The 23,650-nt window shown below is 38.3% G+C and overlaps 1 protein-coding gene across 2 annotated transcripts in view; it reads left to right on the top strand.

Annotated features, from left to right (window-relative positions):
- Nucleotides 1–648: 648 nt before the first annotated feature.
- Nucleotides 649–23,650, top strand: part of tpd52l1 (tpd52 like 1) — a 31,221-nt gene continuing 8,219 nt past the window's right edge. Inside the window, exons 1-4 of one of the 2 annotated variants that reach the window (XM_088626944.1) lie at nucleotides 649–1,002; nucleotides 14,207–14,322; nucleotides 15,082–15,230; nucleotides 21,903–22,004. In XM_088626944.1, the coding sequence (XP_088483070.1) occupies nucleotides 984–1,002; nucleotides 14,207–14,322; nucleotides 15,082–15,230; nucleotides 21,903–22,004 (386 nt within the window). In that variant the 5' untranslated portion in view covers nucleotides 649–983. The remainder of the gene's footprint in view (nucleotides 1,003–14,206; nucleotides 14,323–15,081; nucleotides 15,231–21,902; nucleotides 22,005–23,650) is intronic. The other variant, XM_088626945.1, reaches the window with a different exon arrangement.

The raw sequence follows: 23,650 nt of genomic DNA, 5'->3' as shown, positions 1-23,650 counted from the left end.
ACTTTACCTTAAGTAATGCCAAATTATGTTATAAACTCCAAATTTGTCAAGTATATATAAATTAAAATATTTCATAGTGGATTCTTCAGGTACTAGGTAAAATAAACGTCATTGTCCCATGGGGTAAATATTTATGGACACGCTTCTGTACCGCTGAATACATCACAAAACACATCTATTGTACTGTACATGCCTAACTCGTTACAAACAATGGCACGTTAAATATAACAGTAAGCAGCTGGTACTCGTCATTTTGGACAGAACGAAAAGTGTCATACTGTCTTTGAGAAAGTCTGATGAAAATGTATTATGCAAAGGAACAGGTATGGGTTTATTCCCTGCTGAAAAGAGAAGAAAAACAGTGTTTCGGCTGTGGAACCTTCTTCAGGTCAGCCTGAAGAAGCCTCCACAGCCGAAACACTGTTTTTCTTCTCTTTTCAGCAGGGAATAAACCTTTACTTGTTCCTGTGCAGCCTACCTACTTGAACTACAATTTATGATGGTTACCTCCTTGTTTACTTTATTATTGCGACTCACCCTGGTTAAAAGGGTCAGACATTTCATGCAAAAACCAATGAAACCGAACCACAACTTTCAACAGACTAGCTGAATTCCTAACCGAAGACAGCCCACCACACGGTGTTTGCTTTGCTTAAAGAAAAGTTTGATCAGCATTTTAGAAGCTCGTTGTAAAATTAATTTATTTTAAAGTGCGTCTTATTTGAGCTTTTACTCACTCGAAGGAATAAAAGTAGCGTGTGTTCTCAGCGCTTTAAGGCAGTAATAATAATAACCTTCAGTGCCGTTTGCGCGGTGAGGAGGCTGTGGCTCCGCCCTGCGGGAGCTGGGGTGTGAGTGACAGCAGAGAGACCAGGAGTCAACACAGGCGGCCGGACGGACCGGCCTCGGCTTCAGAACTGGTGAGGCAGACGAGGGCCGCTCAGAACTGGTTCTGGACTGGAAACCGGCACTGCGCCGCTAACATGGAGAGCAGACAGCACGGTGAGCCGCTCTTCGTTACTGTTCTGCACCGGGGACACAAACTATCCGCCACTCTTTCTTGAAGGATGAGAAATGTAAGATAGTGCATGTGAAATATCCACGGCTTGTGACACACTTTGACTGCTGATCTGCAGCGGCACATCTGGTTTGGCAACATTGCACGGCAGGAGTAAACTTTGCGCTCCTCCTTTTTAAATAGCAAAATATTTTCTTAAAACAACTGCGCGAGGTTTGCTTATTGTTCAACTTTACACATTAGAGAAAAAATAGAACAACGTCATAAGATATTTATTTAAGTACATTTCAGATTTTTCCTTTTGGCGACGGTTCCCCGATTTCCTTTCCTGTATACTTGATCTTAGCGTTGTTGTCATTAACTTTCTTTTTTTTTTGCAGTTTATTAATTCATTTCCTTTAACACGAGACTCATTTGTCAGGATCAAATACAAAATGCTGTCGATGCGCTGCAATAGGTCCTTTTCTGCCAACGCCAGACTAGTTCGGAGACAGGCGATGAAGCTTTCTTGCGCTTCTGTGTTAATTTGGTGATTTGAACTGTTGAGGTTCCTTGTTCTCCGAAGACCTTTGGCTTTCTGTCGCTGTCTGATCATTTATTTATGTGACCACCTGAATCAAAAAAATGATTGTGTCGCGCAGAACAAAGGGAATGGTGTAGTTTGTTCAAACATTATACAAAAACTGTCCCCTTGGTGCTTTTTAGCCCTAAGAAACAAAACGAGATCAAGTCTGTATTCCGTAAGGTTTCATATCTACGGCACTTCTACAATTCTGTCAAATTAGAATCTAAATCTTCTATAATTCTGTCATACAGTTAGTACTGAGAAGAACACCTGAGTTATGCAAATATTCACGGTGGTATTCTAGCTGTGAGTGTCGTGGATCATCTCGAACAGGTGACGCACCTGTTCTGTGAGTCCCCCTGCACGCTTCATCTAGACTGCTGGGGAAAGTAGCAGAACTGAACCTTATATTCATGATTTAGTTCTCAGTTCTGCTGGGAGGAGGAGGCGTTTGAGTAGTTGCAGGAGTTTAGAGGGTTTAATGACTGGAATAATGTTTGTGTATAAACGAGAGGGGAGACAACTTGGTTAGCAACACCAGAGATCTTACGATTTTTATAATGCATATAAATTGTTTTTTTTGGAAAACCTAGGAAAAGGTCCGTTTTCATTTGGAAATAACATACAGAAGAAGTGAAATCTCCATGAGAGTACTTACCAGGCAACCTGTACTATTTTCCATACATGGTGGCTCTGTGGTTAGTGTTGCTGTGTTGCAGCACTGGAGCCCTGGGGTGCTATCTGAGTTAGTACTGTATGTTCTTCTGTGTATGTCTTAGTTTTCTTCGTGGGCTCCTCCTCTCACCGTTCAGAAACCTACTGGCAGGTTAATTGGCTTCTGGGAAGATTGGCTGTGGTGTGGCTGGTCATGTCTGTGTCTGTGTCCAATGATGGACTGGCGTCCTGCCCAGAGTGTGTCCTGCCATGTGCCTGCAGCATGCCCGGACAGACTCCCCCCAGACCCTGTATTGGAAGAAACAATTAGGAAATGGAAGAGTAGCAGTTTTCTCAGTAGTCTATTAATGCAGCAGTAATAGTTCTAACTAAGGGTTAATGTTGTGTTTGAGTTTCGTCCTGCTACACATTAACATATAATTTAAAATTTTACTATACAATAAAATATGAGTCGTTTTTTTTTAATCCAGGGGAGAGTGGGTGTTTTTGATAATAAAATAAAAAATGGAAATAAAATAGATTTGATGAACTATGTCTTGCATTCCTCCATTCTTTCCCATTAGTTAGCAGAAAGCTACTTATTCCTCTTCAAGTCATGAAGTCTGTTAAGGTTATAAAAACTGTCACTTTCTGAACACCGGTTCTGAAAGTGGAATTTACACAGTTTTACACCTCCCTCGAGCCCACTGCACTGCAACAAGACAATTACTGTGGTAGGTTATTTATACTGTTATAATTACAGTGAGTTGTAACTCGCGGTTGTAATGCCATTGTAGAACTGTCTTTTGTGGTGTCCAGCATCCACCCTAATAATCTTGAGACAGGCAGGCTTTCTCTCCCCTATCAGCCGGGTGCCTGGAAACAGGTTGCTCTGCCCAATTTGTGTCAGAGGAGTAGAGATCATTTGTGTGTCCTTTAATTAGAGAAGATTAAAACGATTCAGGAAGAACACGGAGAAACTTCCTTTGTAACCTGTATGTAAAACCTTCCACTAACTGCTGCTGAGGAACTAGCTCCTGGTTGTTGTTTTCCTATTTCTTTTTCTTTACTTGTCTGTGTCATATTTTGCACTTCACTGAAGTATGTATTATACACTTTTTCAATCCTTCGTGCACGGAAAGATGGTCCATCGTTTGTGATTTTTGCAGACCAGAATTAGGTTTCCTGCACAGCCTCTTGGGTAAAAATGCATTTTCCTGCAGTTTCCACTGGTTCGTGGTTCACTGTTGATTGTGATGAAGTTTTTTTGGTCGATTGTGATAATGCATTTGAGGATCTAGAAATCTTAAATCAGGCTTCCTCTGTTAAGGACTAAAAAGGATCAGTTCCAGTCAAATATCACATACAGTACACTATTCTTTTGAAAAAGCAATTTCTTTTTCATAAAGTAACTAAAATTATACATAATATTAAGTAGTAATATTTACTGTATGCTCTATACATTTGTATGATATATTTACTTTAAGCTGTCTCTCAGACCTTTTCAAAAACTTTATCTCATGAAAATAGCTTTATTATCTCATTGTTGACAGTGAAAGTATTTGTTTATTATAATGCTACAAACGTTGAGAAAGCGAACTTGGTAAGGTATTAGTTAAGGTAGCATTCTGTATTGCAGCTTGGGAAATTTAAGGTTAATTAGTTTTGTAACGAAGTGACAGGATTTGGAATGCAGTTTAAAATCACTTGTTCTTTGTCTTATAAACACTTTTATCATATATTTGAGACTCATTGTGTAAAAAAATCTTCATCAAATATGAAACAGCAAATCTATTGAGGGCATGTTCTGTAGCCCTAATTCTGTTGTTTAGACAAGTGATTCATTTACATATTTTACCTTGTGGGAGGAATGAATTATTTCCCACTTGTGTGAAGTGAGACTGTATCAAACCATGTGAATGGCTGATGACTGTGTACATCTGAATTGTCAGACTCTTTAAACAAATTTCTCTTCTATACTTGAACTTTCATGAGAGTAAACCACATTTGAAACCACAAATACTGTAGCAATGATGTGAAAGAAATCCTTCTAAAATCCCCACACACCTTGTTAATTTAAGAGGTGAAACAGTTTTTCACTTCCCTGCCTGTCTTCTGTGTAGTGGAGCTGCTCCTATATGTACAGCCCTTTCAGATCCTCTCACATCGCAATTAAATGAGTTATGCAAATTCAGTTATGGAAATGTGCATCTATTATATATTTTACAACTGTTTTAGTACAATGCTCTTAACAAAGAATATACCACATGCTTTTCTTCTAGTGGTGTTTGTTACACAATAAATAGTAGTAAGCTGTAAAACATTTTCATCATTGTTATTTCATAAAATCTTACCCAGATAACCCCACCTTTCATTTAGAAAGATTCTCACTCTGTTTTGCAGATACGATAATGTCTTCCCTCGTGGACTGTTTTCAGGCATAGTATTCCTTTCTGCTGTTTGAGCACATCCAGACACATAAAAACTTAAATACAAGTGCTTTAGCTTATTCCTCATGTAAAACATCAGGGCTCCATCTCATCATTCATAATCCACCAAAGCACTTCTGCTGATTGTTTCAGTGTTAACAAAAATGTTTTTCTTCATTACTACTGTGGAAGAATGCAAAGCTGAAATATAAAAAGATGGAAGAAAAAATATAACACTTTCCAAGTGACCGTTTTCTTTTTCTTTATTCATTCTGTTTTTCAGCATGGAACTAAGCTCTGCTCCTGCTTTTGGAGCTCGCACTCTGCAACAGGTTTCCACTTTAACCTTTGTTACTGTTTTTCTGTCGAAGGAGTCAGTGTGCACACGGCCAGTGTCACAGTATTGAATAGCTCTGCATGTACAGTACAAACATGCAGTACTCTGGCAAATACTGCACTGCTGGTGGACAGCTCCCCCAGACTCACTGGGAAACACACATTCATTGCAAAATTAAAGTAGACAACAATTGTTGTGGAAAATATCATTTGATATTAATGAATATGACTGTAAAAATCAAAGCCGGAAGACTGGACGTTTTTTGAACTAGTTCCCCTTTTCTGTTTGTGCGCAGCGTTGTGTGAGTGCAGGCGTAGGGTCTGCTCTGTGAGTTGTGAGCAGTAGCAGAGCACGTGGGTGGGACAGTGAATGTGAATGGACGGACCCCAGAGAGCTGATTCTGTGCAGGCATTCTGGCTTTTTCGTCTGCATGGGAAGTTCTCTCATCCTGTGAGCTACAAAGCTGTCCTGCGTTTTTTTTTTTGCTATTTGATAAATTAATATCATTCTTACAAAGCCAAAACAAATTTTAGTATAAAATGCATTGGTGTGAATGCGTGTTTCCTGAGGAGCATTTTAAATGTGGTTTGTTCTTCGGTGGGGCTGAGATGTACTGTATTGTCCAGGCAGAGCAGCTTAGGCAAGTTGAAACCGTCAAATCATGTTCGTCAAATATATGGAATATATTATAGAATTAAAAGGGGTTCATATTAAAATCAGCGGGTATCCTGACCAGTAGGTAAAATATTTTAGATAATTTCAGGGGATTTATAGGTAATAATTTGAATAATTGAACATTCAGATCAACGTCTTTTCTTATTATTATTGTTATAAGGGTTGAAGCACAAAATGTTTAAAAATGTTGGACTGCAAGGCAAAGACAGAGACACATGTCTGGACTGAGGGGATTCTTCTACACTTTTACAGCATGTCCAGGAATTATATTGACAATCTAGCAGTCTTGTTCTGGCTCTGACCTTTTAATCAGCAGCACAGGGAGTTAGACGTCACTGTCGACTTTTTTCTGTTTCACCAGCATCTAGCCAAAGGAGTACCGAGTTAAATCCAGACCATCAGATAATCTGCTAAGAAAATCCCTCTGATTACTGTAATGCTGCAATTATATAACTCTTTGGAAAGAGGGCAACATGTTTGCTGGACTGTAAAATAAAGTCCTAGTTTGTTCTCCTTCTTATTAATGTCATATTTGAATGCCTCCCAGGAAAAGTCAATACGAAGGATTCGAAACCTCTTGTTTTTTAGTCAGCCTTTTGGGCTGAGGATATTAAAGTCAGGTCTTCATCAATATCTCTAAAATTAGAATGAGCGTTGAATTAATTTACTGTGTCTTAACGTATAAGGCAGTATTAGATGACCAATTTTCACTTCAACAGATTTCCCAGTAAAGAAGGCTGTAGCGCTTTAATGTTTACAAATATTTTCCATCCATCCTTCCATTTTCTAACCATTTCTTCCAGTTTTAATTGGGAGGGAGCTGGAGCCTGTCCCAGCAAGCCGTGGGCACAAGACACAGGGTTACAAATATTTTTTAAATCATTATCTTCTAAAATAACCAATTAGTCAGGAGTCTGAACTACCAACTATTCTGGAATGTAGTCTTTAATTTCCATACTACTGTACGTGTTTTCTTTGCATTAAAAATTAAACCAGGTGTATTTCAGAGAGCTGAATGACACTGTGAAGTGGAGTGATATGATCATGTTACAACAACCTTTTGAAACAAGAGCTGTAGAACGCAATACAAGGCACAGAGTATAATAGATGAACAGGAGGATAGTATGATTAAGCAAAAATAACACTAGTCCTAATCATAACTTTTATTAGTTCTAATCATTACTTGAACGACAAATTTACTGTAAAGAAGACATTGAAGATGCTTGTATAACAAATTGATGCAAGTGTGATGATGTATCAAATGTAATCAAGGCAAACATTGTATTGCACCACCCAAAGATAATCTGAATAAAATTGATGAAGATGAAAATGGTGCTGGCCAGCATGGTGGCACAGAGGTTAGTATTCCTGCCTAACAACACTGGGGCCCAGGGCTGCTGTCTGGGTGGAGTTTGCATGTTCTCCCTGTGTTCACATGGGTTTCCACCCACAGACCACAGACCTGCTGGTGAGCTGATTGACTTCTGGAAAAACTGACCCGAGGTGGGTGGGTGTGTGTGTGTGTGTGTGTGTGTGTGTGTGTGTGTGTGTGTGTGTGTCTGCCCTGCGATGGACTGGTGTCCCATCCAGGGCGTACCCTGCCTTACGCCTGCCACAGGCTGGGATGGGCTCCGGATCCCCCACGGCCCTGTATGGGAATAAGCAGTTTGAAAATGGATGGATGGATGGAAAACAGTGCCTTTCTGCTCTTGGTGTGAGTTACCATCTTGAATAATGTAACACCTTTCTTATTCCCTGTCCACATGGGATGTAGATGACCAAGTCCCTGTAGGAGATGGGCAGCACTGTCACCAAAGCCTGCTGGCCAAGATAACAAAATACAGTGAGGGTAGAAAATGGATGGATGGTATACTGGATTTATAGACAGTGTAGTGGGCGCTTTTGAATCAAATGTATGCTTGAGATATTCACTTCTGGACAGTTTTTGTTTGCTTCTTTTCTTTAAGTTCACGTTTGTCATAAGTCTTTCTCTACTAAGCCAAAAACCAATGAAAGTAATCTAGAATGAGAGGCATCACATGAGGTATTTAGCAGTGTGATGTTCAGGTGACAAGCTGGTGGGAAGAAACTGGAATGACTTACTTAGCCAGTGACTCATTAGAGAGTTTTTGCACAACTGGCTGGACAAACGTATTAAAAACTGAATATATTTATAATTAGTCTATGTGATATACTATACACAGAAATCTGAGAAAGTCTGCACAAGTTATAGAAATATTGTGTATAGGACTAGTGAATAGTTCAATAATAGTTGAATAATGTGAATAATATGAATAATTTTGCAGACTCGAGCTTGTTTGCTTCTTCATGACCATTCCAGGTGTGGCAGGTATCAGTATTCAGTAAATTTGTTTAACTTGTTTCATTTGTTTATCTTGAATAAGGTGCACTTGTACAGTATGTGCTTTCTGAATTCTTTTAACTCTGATGACATCTTATATTTAGTTGCAAGTCTCCAGTTTAATGTGAAAAAGGCTTGAATTCTCGCAAATTCATATAAAAAGTATCTTTGAAGAGAAGCAGTAGTGTGCGTTGGGGTGGAAGCTACACTATTCCTTTCTTTGAACAAAGGAATTGCTTTTTTGCCTAAAGCAATATACTGAAATATGCTTTCTACATACGTCAAAGCACTTAAGAAACACTATGATTCAATACCAGTATGTTTTCCTCACTTGTCCAGACATTTCTCATAAATATATTCAAGCAGAAGGCATCTCTGCACAAGGGCTCCAGCAGATGTTCACCATTATCTGAGCACAAGCATGCAGATGTTGTGTCTCCATTCTGTCTTTTAACCAGCGGCTGATCAGCAGTCTTCTTTAGTTTTTTTGTTTCTAAACATATAATTACAAAGCTTATTCAACACCTACAGGTACAGTACATGATGGTGTCAAGGATCCAGCCATTGTGTGACAATAACCTCAGATTGAAACAGAAAGGGCTGAGTGTCTCTCTGAGGGACTAATGGGGAAAAATGTTGTCATGTTGCAAGATTCATTGATCATTTTAAGGGCATGTTTTAGCAACAGGTAGAGCAGATGTCACAATGCTGTCATAGTGTTCTGTCGTAAGTTTGCTGTCACTAGCAGCAAGCCAGTTCCTGAAGCTGACGTAGCGATCTAAATCTGCCCAGAATTCAATTGGCACCTCCAAGCAATGTGACATGCAGCCCACACTACTGGCACATAATGTGAAACTAAGGAGGTCTCCTCTAATATGTGAAGCACTTTAGGAGTCCTTGCAGTGAAATGAAAAGTGCTATACAAATATAAGCAATTATTTGTGCCATTCATGCATGTAAAACCATCTTAGTTTGTTTACAAGCATGTCTTAACATGTTCACTCGCTTTTTTAGTGTTTATATGGTTATATACTGAAAAGCAGTATCTGTCTCTTAACATAGTTCTGTATGAGAAACATAATAAGAAGCTAAAACAGTTTGGGGTTTTTACGCAGTGTTTTAATATACTGTATGTACAGTATGTTACATTAATAGCCTTGGCAAACTGGAAAGATCTGTATCTGTTATGATAAATAGTTTTAATTATTCACAAGACAATAGTGAACTTCTTCCAGTCGGCAGCTAAAACAACCGTTTGCAGTTGTATGGCCTAGGATGTATATGTGAAAAAGATTAATTCTGGAATTCTGGACAGTGCAACTTCAGAAAAAACAATGTCAAGGTCTTGTCAGGGGCAGCTTTTCAACTGCTGCAGAAACATTCGGAGACAACTGCTGTAGATGTAAGTGTAGGGTTTTAAAAAAGGCACAATCTTTCATTGTCATGCAGTATGGATTGCAAGATACATTGTGGATCATTTTACATACAGCTTTTAATTTATATAAGGTTCTACCATTTTCTTGATCCACACCTGTAATAAACATATAGCAGTATCTCAGTAAATATAACTTTTTTGTTGTTTTGATAAAATTCAAAGCAATAAGACTTTTTTGTTCCTAATGAATAAAAACATTTTCTAATTATTTTCTGAAGCTGGGAAATCAAAAATGCTTCTGGTCATCTAAACCTAAGACATACTGTACAGTAATTTGCTTCAGACCCTCTGCTATAATCTTTAAATTATGGTGTTGTGTTTATGGTGTCATTGTAGTTTTTGGAAGAACATCCGAGTAGCTTTCAACTCTATTGAGTACAAAAATACTGTATTTCAATCAGCGATTTGACTGAACAAAAGAAGCCTCAGGTCTGCACAGGATGACTGCTGGGTAATTTTATTTTTTCTTGTTTCTTGTGAATTTCACAAATTCTAGGAAAAGTACTAGATGTAACCTTGAAATTAGTATAGCTAAGTGTGTGATGCCGCATATTTTTAAATCAGGCGTACAAACATAGATTGGTTTCTAGAGGAAACATGTTTCTGAAATAGATGAGCAATTTGAAAACCCACAAAGTGTCCAACAGTATGAAGAGTTCAGCAGGAAATTAAAAGTGACTGTCTTAGGTGTATTGTGGTATACTATTAATTGTACAGAACTACAAAAGAAGGGCTTTTGGGATGTTGCTGAAAGAAGTAATAACAGTTGAATGTAGTTGTCATACAGTATCATTTTGGTAACCACAACGCCTAGTCGTTTACTTTTAAGTGGTTTAGACTGCTTTTTTATTTGTAATATAGTATTGAAGATTTTACCTTAGAGTCTTTGAGATAAGATAACTTTATTGGCCATATACAATGTATTGTATTAGGAATTTGTCTTTTCACATATCCCAGCTTGCTCTCCATGAGACAAGAGAAGCTTAAGGTCAGAGCACAGGGTCAGACATTTATACAGCAGCCCTGGAGCAGCTGGGGTTAAGGGCCTTGCTCAGGGGCCCAACAGCGTAGGATTCCTCTGCCTGTCGCGGGATACGAACCAGCAACCTTCCAGCCACAGGCGCAGATTCTGAGCCACAGAGCCACAGCACTTCCCCTAATTCAAATTTAATTCAAATTCCATCCCTCCTGGCAATTATTAGGCTATCATCACATGCTTCGAGTCCTATCATATTATTCTACTGCTTATGAACTAGGAACCAGACATTCAAGAATTATTTTTCACTTAGCACTAAACAGTGAATAACTATTATGAACAATTGCTTCACAGTGGTTATGTTCTCAGTTCATGCTGTTTAATTTTAGTTTAAGTTGTTTAATTTGAAAACAATGATTATCCTACATATTTTCAAATTAATACCATGTTTATGTCCTAAGGTTAAGAATGAAAAATTGTTTATGAAGGTGCATGGAAATATTTATTTCTCTACATCCCAAAATGTATACAGAATCATACTTTTAATTAAATTTAATGGTTGGATATCCAGATCATTAGCATAACCAAAATTATAAAGTACTTCCTAATAGGTGGAAGCTAATGAGCAACATGAACATTATTATAAAACTACACTGATGTTAAGTACCAATGTAAAACATGAATCCATCACAAAGTGTAGTATTAAAAGTGTTGCATACCAATGTAGGAGAGACTCGGTTTGTTCTCTACATTTTAAGTTTTAACTTTACATTCTCCCTACCATTTGAACATTTTATCATTCATTGTAAATTCTTAAGCCTGAAGAACTGTTATTTATGTCATTAAAATAAAAAGTTAGGTCCCGCAATGTTAAATTAGCTAAAAATAAATCAGCTAAAAAAAGTGTACTTTTGTTTGATAACATATCTTTTTCGTACAAGACTGAAATCTGACATTTGTTATGATTCAGAGGAAAATTAGTCATTAGATTTAAGGAAGCTTGACCATGGGTGCTTTGCAATTATCAATATCAATATCACTTTATTAACCCTTTACAATTTCTTGCATTAGGAATTTGTCTTTTTGCATACCCCAGCTTGCTCTCCATGAGACACACAGACAGGGAGAGAGCCTGGGGTCAGAGCACAGGGTCAGCCATTGTACAGCACCCCTGGAGCAGCTGGGGTTAAGGGCCTTGCTCAGGGACCCAACGGAGTAGGATTCCTCTGCCGGCTGTGGGATTTGAACCGGCAACCTTTTGGCCACAGGCACAGATCCTTAGTGTACTCAGGAGTGAAATGTCTTGTTGGTAATCCACGCAAATAACAGCTGAATCGCTGTGTGGTTCAGATACGCAGTACTAGAGGTATGCATGCAGAAATAATGTGTTGCTGAAGCCTTTTGAAGGTACCACTCGAAGCAAGGTACAGTAATACATCACAAGGAGCCTGTTTACTTGTATGATTTATTAATCATAGTCCTAGTTATCTGTGTAGCTTGCGAGAGGCGAGAGAAAACGTCTAATGAGTAATACAAGAAAATATGCTTCCAGATTCAGAAGAATTCACAAAGGTTACGAGTGGATAATCCTGAGGCACCTTAGATTTGACTCAGACTATTTATAATGTCTTGCTTTTCATTATTTCAGGTTGTTCAGTACTTTATTGTTAATTATAATGTATGTTATTTATCCCCAATACATATGTCATGTTTTTAATATAAAAATAGGAATTTCCAGGCATAACAATATATTAGATGGCGCACGATCTGAGTTTTTTCTGTTTTAATCGGCTGGAGTGGAAAAGGCTGGAGCTTGAAAGGTTTTTCATGGTTTTATTAATAGTAGGGCTCCGGCAGGATAAAGACAGCAGTTAGTTTATTACTGAGAGCACATTTTTAAATGCAGCTCTTTTTGAGCTCTGTATCCACTCAAAGAAGTTTTGGGAGCTTTGGCAGTTTTAATGAGACCTATGTTCTTTTTAAATAATAAATACTATAAATCAATTACCACGATTATTCATTCTCTTTAAAGATACAGAATGTTTTTTTTTAATAATTAAGAGTCTGTACTTTGAACATCTAATCACCTAAGCCTACATAATCACCGTAGTCATCATTTAAACAGAAAAGGCTGCCAACAGCTCACAATTACTGATCACATTGTATTTGTTGACTCTACACGTCCCCTGGACCCCCTGTGGTCTGAAGGCCAGATTATCAGCTTCATGCAAACTCCGCTTTGCAGTCTTTCCCTTTCTGCACACAAGGCTCATTACTGCAGCCATTGGTGGTTTCATATTCTTATCAAAGCTGATACTGAACAACAAAATCATTTGTATATATTACAGTATGTTATTTATATAGATTGTGCACCTCCAGATTGCTGATCAAAATCAGACCTTTCATCTATTAATTCTCAAGAACAAAAGCACATTTCAGCATCTGTTAATACTTTAGTTTCAGTTAATTTACTAGCATTAAATAATGAGATGCAGTAGGATTTAACAGGGTCAGTATGAAAATGATAATCTCTGAAATGATATGGACAATTGATTATTTTTATAATCATTTTAGTATGATTTGTCATCTTTGGGACTTGTTTTAATTTCTAATTAAAGTGTGTAAGTGCTTTTATAAAATAGAAAAAATACATCTCCAAAAATCTTATTTGACAGACCTCTCTAACTGCCAGAATGACTTTTGGATTTAAAAAATTTAAAAATTCCATGTGTACTGTTTTTTTGGTGGTAACATCTGAAGTGCTTATTTGTAACCTTTAAGAACTGAGCTTATACCCAGAGAGAAAAATAATTATGTAATATGATGTATCAGGTGCAGTTTCAATAAATAGAGGAAAAATAGGTGTAGTTATTATGGTATTTCAAGATTGTGTTCCATGAAACACATTTCCCGTGGAAAGGGGATTAGTGTTTATACACTGTATAATGGAACATAAAGTTAATAAAATAATCCAGAAACTACACAATTCATTGAATTCCCTGAGTTCTTGAATCTTGGGGGCATTTAAAAATGAAGCATCAGTAGAATGCCTGGGGTTTAATATAATTCTCATTCTCAAAAGCACAATTTCTGTTAGATGAGCCATGTGTACTTTTGAAGTGAAAGGTATTCTGGGATTACATCCCTGTAAAAATAGATTTACTAATACAGGGTTACTTGAATCGCAGAAAGACGGTGCAGTAGATGTTGAATGAGCCAGATAATTGCGAGGCCTTGAAGCAGAAAGAACTGTATTTAAAATGCAGTGAGGTCATGCTGAGGAAGATTACAGTTCTCACAGTGATGGACAAGCTATAAAGCAGTGCTCAAATTCTACTGCTTTGCCAGTCAAAAAGCAGCATGAAACAGGATTGTGATATGTTTAGAGAGCTGTTTCATTCTTTCAATCTGAATGGAAAATACTTTTTTCTCTTGATAAACATATACTGTATAAAAAATCAACATTTGTGGAAATGATGTTTAATAGAAGAGGTCAACTTCTAATGCTGCAGTTGCGCTCTTCTCTGTATAAATACTCCCTGGTCTTCGTCCAGCCTCATCTTTTCCTCAGCCTGGGGTGTCAGCACCAAAGTGGAAAGAAAGCTTGCCTCTATCCTCTGTGTGTACATCCTAGATGTCCTAGCATCTGTTTGTGAGATCAGATTAGGTTTTTATACCACGACCAGCTGTGCAAAATGGATAGTCATCGCTCTGTTTCCTGGTGTATTTGTTCCTGCTCTTGCCTCGTTTGTTAGGTCTGCTGGAGACAGAGCCCCTACAAGAAGTAGATGAAGATGTGGTTGCAGAGGTTGACCTGAACAACAGTGTTTCGGAAGAGGAGAGAGAGGAAATACAAACAGAGCTAGCTAAGGTAGTGTGCTTTTATAATGTTTTTGACATTGATTTGGAACCACTGACGGTTTGATTGAAAGATGTTTCCGGCAAATAAAAGTAACTGTGACCCACAGTTTTTAAAAACAGACACATCGGGTTCTAAATTTTCTTTCTTTTATTAGAGTGGGATAAATGAAATTGGAGGGTGGTTAACTATTCAGTGATGTAATCTGTTGTTTTTATGATACAATATCCATCCATTTTCTAACCTACATTCAAGTCTCAGAGAAGCTGGGTCAAGGCAGGGTACACCCTGGGCAGGACGCCAGTTCATTGCCAGACACACACACACACACACACACACACTCACACCAGGGCCAATGTTCCCATAAGACAACTAATCTACCAGCGTGTCTTTGGACTGTGGGAGTAAACTGGAGCACCAGGAAGAAGACCACACGAACACAGGGAGAACATGCAAACTCCACACAGATAGACACCCAGGAATTGAACCCAGGACCCAAGTGGAGTGCAGCAGCAATGTGAACAATACCATCAGTATTATGCAAATAGTAATTATGCGATGACCTATGTTTATCTTTACATGTAGTTATGCAGTAATTTACAATATGCACCCCTGGCATATACTCTCAATGTGTAAATGAGCAGGCGCTTTTCCAATGGCCATCTGAATGGTTTTAATTCACAGCATTGGTTTGTTCTGTTTTCTCAGTCCTGATGGGACATTAGGAGTCAGTATTTGTTTGCTTCAATTAGAATTTCCACTTTTGAATAGTTAGAAGAAGAAATCGCTGCACTGAAGCAAGTCCTGGCTGCCAAGGAAAAACACCATGCTGAGCTTAAACTGAAGCTGGGAATGAACCCATTGAACGACCTGAAACAGAATGTCAGCAAAAGCTGGCATGAGGTGCAAACATCCACAGCGTAAGTGCATTTGTTTTTATTCCCTGTGCCTGGGTGAGTAAGGAGGACTGTGATTACCTGGATTAAATCGTGACTGGGCTAAATAGCGAGTTGCATTTACATGCCACAACCTAAGATAAGTAGCAAGAGATGAAAGTTTATTGTATTAGTAATTAATTTAATAGCACTAAAGCTGTAGAAAATGTTTTGGATTTGTAAACATGAAGATCATGAGAGTAATCCAGTCATTAGTACCAGTGTGCCTTGGCCAAATGTGAAATTTCTCATTACTTTTACTTTTCTCTTTAAATTGACTTGAATAATTTAGCTTCATTCATCCGACTTTCCGTAGAATGCAGTGTGCAAGTGAATTGTGTAAGTCTTCTCTGCAGCTGATGGAATAAAAGGATACAGGCCTGGGGGTGTTTTACTCTTGTCTGCAGAAATTAGCCTAATAGGTATTGACGTGATTTTACCTCTGTTCAGAGCCATTGAAGCAAAGGTTAGCAGTCTCATAAAGCCAAACCACAGCCTATATCTGACATTATTGCTTCCTACAGTTACTGTACGTTCTCACAGTGGTGCACTGCTGACCATAGTTCTGATTCCATCTCTCATCACTGGGACATAAAACTGACTTTTATGTGCACATGAAAAAACACTTATTTTAACGAATTGCTTATGAATTCATCCAGTAACTCCTGTATTGAACCTTTAAGTACCAAGCGCCAGTTACCGTAGCTACAGTACTTAGCTGTTCCCAGCAGGGGTGCAGTATTAACCGGAACTAAAACAGACTCCCTCTTCGTAAAAGCTTTTTAAGAACAGAATTAGATGGCTAATTTCATGATCCTGTGTGAGTGTTATATTTGGCCCAAGTGTGAAAATCATAATTATTCATATAGATCATAATTCATTTAATTGAATAAAGGGATAAGGTACCATTAGGGATCAAATTTCTTTGAGCAGGTACTGTATGAATGGTAAATTAATGTCTCTTTATACAGTAGGTGAGTGTGGTTTGACTCAGCAAGCCTGTTGTCTGCTGGACACCTTTTAATAGTAGCTTCTAACGAGCCTTCCTCTCAGATCACTGTTTCCATGGAGAGGGAACTACACACTAACACAGCCTGCTGAAGTCAGTCCAGTCAAGCAGTCAAATTACCAACACGGAGAAAGGTTTCAGTTGTCTAAAACATACCATACCCTGCTTTTTTCATTCACGGGCTTTGTGCAGTTAATTACACTCCGTTTATGCTAGCGTTGCCGTTTCGTTTGCATCTTCAATATGCATTTCAGGATAACCGTAGTCATCCCTAACGTGGATTAGAAAAACAAAACACCTGCACTGTTCCAGACGCAGGTGTGCTGGACAGTATTCATCACTTGATTTTTCAACCTGATAACCAGCTAGAACATTTATCAAGTTGGTTGTGTGTCGGTTGTGTATTTTAAGTATTGGATCCACTTAGAAAAAAGTGGAAAATCTCACACTGGCCAATCTCCTGATTTAAAACCAATTGAGAATGCATCTTATACGATTAAGAAAAACTTCAACTAACACACCCCACAAACAAGGCTGAGAAAGGCATCTTGAATGATTATACAAAGTGTTTGATGAGCTCAGTGGTTAGCAGACTATGCGCAGTTATTGCCTCAAAGAGATGTGTAACTCAATACTGAGTTTTACCATCTGAAATCTATTTGAAGTGAAGCTTGAAGTGAGAGTATCCCAATACTTATAGTCACTTGAAATCACTGTGGAATTGCACACAATTACATTTACATTGGATTATGACTAATATAATTCACATCAATCACAAATACATATTATTTGACAGTAAATAAAAAAAAATATTTACTTTGCTGTCTGAATACTTTTAATTTGTTCTAAATGCTTCTAATTTAAAAGGAAGTTAAAAAACATTGTTTTTTAGTTGTGAAGGCCTCAGCACAACAATAACTAGTGTCTAAATGGATACACTATCACTAGGCTTTAAGATATGATTTCTACCAGATTGTATTTTGCAGGGTAATTAAATCTTTTCAGTAGCGAAGAACAATCTAATTTTCAAGATCAACAGCGAATAAACTGAGTAATGATGATAATAAAATTGTGAAAATATGAAATAAAAGTTTTATTAGCTGGAATTTTCTCTATAGCAGTATAAGATGAACATGTTCTTGTAAACTATTCCAGTGTCTGATTTAGATCTAGATCTAAATCTTTAGGAATTTGATTCATTGAATTTCCTAGAAGGCTTAGGAAATAAAAAAAACATTAAATAATTGCCAACAATTGACTCTACTATTTATCTTCATCTTTAGGTATCCTAACCAGAAATGAACTTTACATTCAACATATAGAAATCAGAATATCAGAATATTTTTTGAATAACATACTATTATTATACCAAAATATTAAAAATGATTTTAACTTGTATCACATTTATTCTGTAATCACTTGTTGTAGACTAACAAGAGGTTTCTACTTTGATGTAAACCTTATCAAAACAATATCATTGATATACCCTTAACCCAAAAATCATACATAAAATGAAAGTCTTGTACGTTCAAACATTAGAAACATTTACTGTATATGTATATAGTATCTTGCAATGAACATCTTTGAAGTCTGTGGTGTCTTTTAAGAGCAAGTGCAATTGCTGTGTATTTTTGTCCAGAAGTGCAAAGTTCATACAAAGGGATGAGTACTCAGGTTGCGGTGATGTACAGTAAGTAGTTTGAGTACCACAGATCGGTACTGGGACTACCGTTCTTAATTTATATCGCTGATCTGGATTCTGGTATAGACAGTAAACTAGACAGGCTTGCAGATTAAACTAAAATAGGAGGATGACCCAACATTATAGTAGCAGCAAATAAAGTTCAGGAAGATTTATAGCAAATTTAAGACTGAGCAAACACCTGCTGCTGATTGTGACATTATGCTGGGTATTAACATATAGTACAAATAGCAAAAACTAAATACAAAAGAGGAAATGTTGACCTTATATAGGTCACATCATTTACAGTACATCTGGACCAAACAAGAAAGCAATTAATAAGATAAATTATCTTTGTAACTTTAATTAACTATATAGTATATACAGTACAGTGCCTTGCAAAGGTGGTCAGACCTTTACCGTAGTTTCTCAATTTGTGAAATTGCAAAATGTTGTGTACACATTTTTAAACTTAATATTTGTATATTAAATAATTATATATCTTCCAAAACTGAATGCTCAAAATGAATACTCTTGACTCAAGTTGCTTGGGGATCACTTATGGTCTAACAGTTTTCAGTTTCCATAGATTCTCAATAAGATTCAAGTCAGGACTTGAGGCCGCTTGAGGACATTCTCTTTCTTGTTCTTGAGCCATTCAAGTGTAGCTTTAGCCCTGAGCTTTGGGTCAGTGTCCTGCTGAAAGGTGAATTATTGTCCCAGTCTCAGCTCTTAAAGAGGTTTTTCTATATGATTTGCCAGTACTTTTCTCCCTCTGTGTTCCCCTCAGACTTGAGAAATTTCCCAGGTTGTATATACAGTAGATATGAAACATTCATTACTACTTTAAAGACTAATTAAAGCAACACAATGTGAGAACTGTGTAGAAGTCAGAATGAATTGTTAAAGCCATGAAAATGATGCAGTGTACTTGGGTCACCACTCCATCAAAATTATACTGATTCTCTTGAATCAGTCCAGAGAAGAACAGCCAGCTGTATTCTGGGGCGTATTGCATAAGTATATATTGCCTATGTAGCGGCATGGCTTATTGATAATACAGGAATTAAGTTTGCTGCTCCCTTGCCAGTCCCTCTCTCCCTCATCTCAGTGGTGCTGGACACAGAGAGGCCATTCCATTTGATTCAGATTTAAGGCAAATTTCTGATAGAGTTTCCTGATAAGGAACAACTCCCAAGGCTGAGATTCTCCAGCCACCCTAATAATTGTTCATCTCTGGTGCCTTTCTGTCTGGGAGATTCCAAGGGAGAGTCTCATCCCAGGTTGTTTACAACCCTAATGTCACAGAGCATTGTTACTCATCCTCCACCTTGATCAACCAATCAGGATCTGGTAGGGAAGGGTAACCCCACGTGTTTCTCGAATGCCTGCGGAGCTTTCAACCAATGAACAACCAAAGTTCCTCCAGATAAAAGAGGTAGTACATGGCCCAGAAGAGGCCCCTCCAGGACGTTCTCAGTCTCAGCTCGGACAATCCCGTGACGGCCAGTGTGACCGAGTGCCAGAACTTGACTTTGTTCTAAGAGTCGAGATCGGAGGTCGCCCGCGCGTAACCAAAGGATCCGCCCAAGGTTAGCCCAACAGCAAGCCTCGTGAACCGGCAGTAACCCCCCCACGAACGCTCGCCTTATCAACGAGTGAACTCAACCCGCTCAGCCAAGTGTGTTCCAGTTCCTTCCTCGCTCCAAGGTTTCACTGACACATCCAGCGGGAGTGAGCCTTCCTGAATCCCCCACTTTCCCAGAGATGTGATCCAGTTACATTACATCACTTTATTGCCCATATACTATTTCTTGCATTAGGAATCACTCACATTGCTTCTGGGCGTGACTTTTGAAAGCCGAAGCTCACGCAGAGTATGAAATGGCGGATCAATGTGGCAGATAGCTGTGTGGTTGCTAGTGAGTGCACAGCTCATAAGTGAGCATGTAGAGCTGTGTCTCATTGACACTGTAATGTTGCCATAGCCAAAATGTAATGGTAGTGTGCTCTCTGAAGGCACCAGTTCTGTAGGGTTTGGGCATTTACTGGGACAATTATTAATTGTAGCAATAAATCACAAAATTGATTCTTTTGATGGCTTTAGAATCCAACCATGCGACATAACTCAAACAACGCACACCCACAGGTACTAATACACGAGGATACATTTATTAATACATAGAATATGCATGTAAAACTAACAGATCTTATCGAGAGGGTTATCAGAATACAAAAGATATATATTCATTCAGTTACAAAGAGTTACATATATCAAGAGGACATACGTTCAGTATATCATTCATTAAGACCGTTTCATAAATGAACTTGGTTATAACTTCTACATTAGATACTCAAAACAAGTACATAACATAAATAATTAAATTGATATCAACTGGATGGGATAACAATTGAATTCTCGAGCTGTAATGCATTGAAGTTGAATACTCATCCAATCTCTAGGGATTCAGATCTCCTGCGGGCACAAAGAAACAGTTGCAGGCTTGTTGCTGTGCGATCCGCGCTCTATGGCTCGGTGCCAGGCTGTGCTGTGCAGCTTGCGACGGTGCGCTGCTGATGCTCACTGACCGGCTAGTTAGTGTTGGCTTTAACTCGCAAAGTTTGCGCACAGGAGAAAAGATGACTGTGAGTCCCAGCAAGTCAGGAAGAGGACCGGTTCGTTCCTGATGAAGAGCTAGTTCTGAATAGTGATTCAGCTTTCCACAGTTCCGACCTGTTCACGAGGCCTGCTGCTGGTGCTAACCTCGGGTGGATCCTCTGGTTACTCTCTGGCAACCTCCGCTCTAGACTCTTAGAACAAAGGAAAGTTCTGGCACTCGGACACACTGGCCGTTCTGTGGTTGTCCGGGCTGAGTCTCAGGATGGTCAGGAGGCGTGCTGCGAGAATGTCCTGCCCTTGGGAGCCTTCTGCTCCTGGGCTGTCCTGCCCTGGAATTCTCCTTTGAATTCCCTTTAGAAAAGTCCACAGAATTCTCCTGAATCCCTTCTGAATCTCCCAGGCTCTCTGTGTTGCCTGTTTTTACCTGGAGGAACTTCAGCTCATTCATTGGCTGAAAGTTCCATGGGCATCAGAGTCCCACGTGGGTTACTCGGCCCTACCAGTCCCTGATTGGTTGATCAAGGTGAGATATGAGTCACTTACTCCTGACACTTAGGAATGCAGTCCAGATGTCCATCTGGCACTCCCTAGACAGATAGGCGCCAATGGATGACCATTGATCATGATAGCCAGGCTTAGCTATGTGCATCCCCCTTTGGGAGCTGTCCTAGGAAACCTTAAATCAGCCTGCATGAATAGTTTGAACAGAGAAATGGGGCCTCATTTGGGAAGGCTCAGAACACTTAATTCTTTCTTATTAATAAGCCTCGCCGCTACAACACAGACACAGGTGGTACAACACCGTGTTAAACCCTGTGCTGTCAGGATACTCACACAGCTTCTGCTTCACTGCATAACTAAGACCTGTCATGGTCCTGATCTCAAACAAAGAGCATGAAACATTTGTCAATGACATCAGCATAGATGATTAATCAGTTTACTCACTAATTATATTTCGCACAGCTATTTTGTGTGCTGGTGATGATTTTAAATAAGATGTGATGTGTAAAATGTTTAGTCAGATATGTAGATATGTGGAAATACTGTATTTGACATTCTTGAGAATAATGTATTCATATGCCCACTCAAGAAACCCAGAGCAAGATGATGTAGAGATGAGAATGAATTTTGAATCATAGATACTGTTTTTGTTCTTAGTTCCCAAGGCATAAAAAGTACTTTTATAAAGACATAGACTGAGTGTTGTAGTAATTATAGAATAGAAGTGAAGTTTTACCACTCATATTGATCATTTGAGTCATAGTAATAATATGAAGCAGCTGTAATTTGCAAGATGGTTGTATTAGTCTCTGTGACATGATGGCTTGTCCGATTGATTCTCTTCAGGTATAAAAAGACACAGGAGACACTGAGCACTGCTGGACAGAAGGCTACAGCAGCTCTGAGTAACGTGGGCACAGCCATCAGCAGGAAGTTGGGTGATATGAGGTATGCATTCCATGTGCTGAAAATGAAGAAAAGAGTTTTATATTTTGAGCCTGTTCTTCTGATATTTCCCGTCTTCTGTTCTGTTTACTTCTTTCAGATAATTGCAGATAAAAATAAATGTTTTACTAGTTACAAAGAAAATCAAAACTTAATATCCATGTTATGAAAAGAACAGCATATTTTTAAAAGATAAAAAACTATGTGATTGATTATTTGCCGAAATGTACAGTATGTGTCTTTTAACACCTCACCGTTGTTACTGGTTACTCATAGCTTCTCTTACATGAACATGTTTTTGTTACATAACACTGGCAGTTTTAATCGGCTTTCTGTGGTCCACATTTGAATGTAATCCCAGGGGTGTGGGATCAGAGGATTAAAGACTGTGATTTAATTTATGGTAACTCTTGGTCCCCTCCGACACATACATTTGACCACATTTTCAATACAGTAGTGCACAATGTTTTTTATTTATGTACAGAAGATAATTCCATTTTGAAAGGAAAAAACAACCATAATTTTGCAACACCGTGGTTGTAATATTCTAATATTGAACTGCAAGCTACTAACTCATGTAACTTAAAAAGAAATAAGACAGGCTTTATCTACTTGATCAGTCTTTGAAAATATATACAGTACATCATTCTCTTAAATTAGATTTTATTAGAAAACACTTTTCTTGGGACACCAATGCTTCACAGAGCACACAGAGACACAGATGGGCGCACACACACGAACCGGGCCCAATTTTCCCTTAATATACAGACTATTTTGAGTCAGCCATTATTTTGTTATTTAAATAATAGCCAGTTGTGTGTTTTTCACATCTCTGCTCACAGCTACAAACCCTGCAGCCGCACACGGGAGAAAGAGGAAGTGTAGGCAGACTTACCTGCTGCACTTAAAGGCAACATAGCCCCATACTGCTATGAACACTGCCTCCAATCTTATCCACCCTAGCCTAAGAGAATCCCAGTCACACTGGCTACTGACGAGACACACATTCGAATCCGTGATCATAGTGATCCACCTGTAATTATGGTCTATATCAGGGAAATTAGTGGAATTTGAAAATATAAAAATACCGCCTAGATTAACCTAGTTTAATCTGGCGGATATGCTAGTGCCTCTGGTGATATGACTTAATATATCAATATAGTCAGCTTTATGAAAAGCCACATCGTGTTCTTACAGCAGATGGCCAGTTCCTTTTCGTTTTGTAATGAGTTGCACATGTTTAATGGAAATAAAATCATAAGAAAACAATCTCGAGCAGCAACACAAGTTTCAAATTTAACATAAAGGTCTGTATGTTTTAAGGCACTTTTTTCTGTTACAAATCAACTCTTTTTAACTGGTAAGTCAATACCAGGGATGTGTTGGGCTACTTTAAAGTTACTGACTTTTAGTTTTAACACCATCTTGCTGTCTCACTAATGCATTAATGTAGGACAAACAGGTCAGTGTGACTGATACAGATTACCTACAGTAGTTTCTGATATTGGAGCATGGCAGGTAAAAGTGTTGTGTTTAAAAGACTTTTCTATTTAATACTGAATGGAAGTAGAAGCCAAATTAACATCTCTTTGCTTAAAAATTATATAATGTATGCGTGTAAATGTCAGTAATCTACATAAAGCATTATC

The sequence above is a fragment of the Lepisosteus platostomus genome, chromosome 3, assembly GCF_059453375.1.
Source record: "Lepisosteus platostomus isolate fLepPlt1 chromosome 3, fLepPlt1.hap1, whole genome shotgun sequence".
Classification (NCBI taxonomy): Eukaryota; Metazoa; Chordata; class Actinopteri; order Semionotiformes; family Lepisosteidae; genus Lepisosteus; species Lepisosteus platostomus.
Note: the sequence above shows the minus strand (reverse complement) of the source record. Positions and strands in the feature narration are given on the sequence as shown.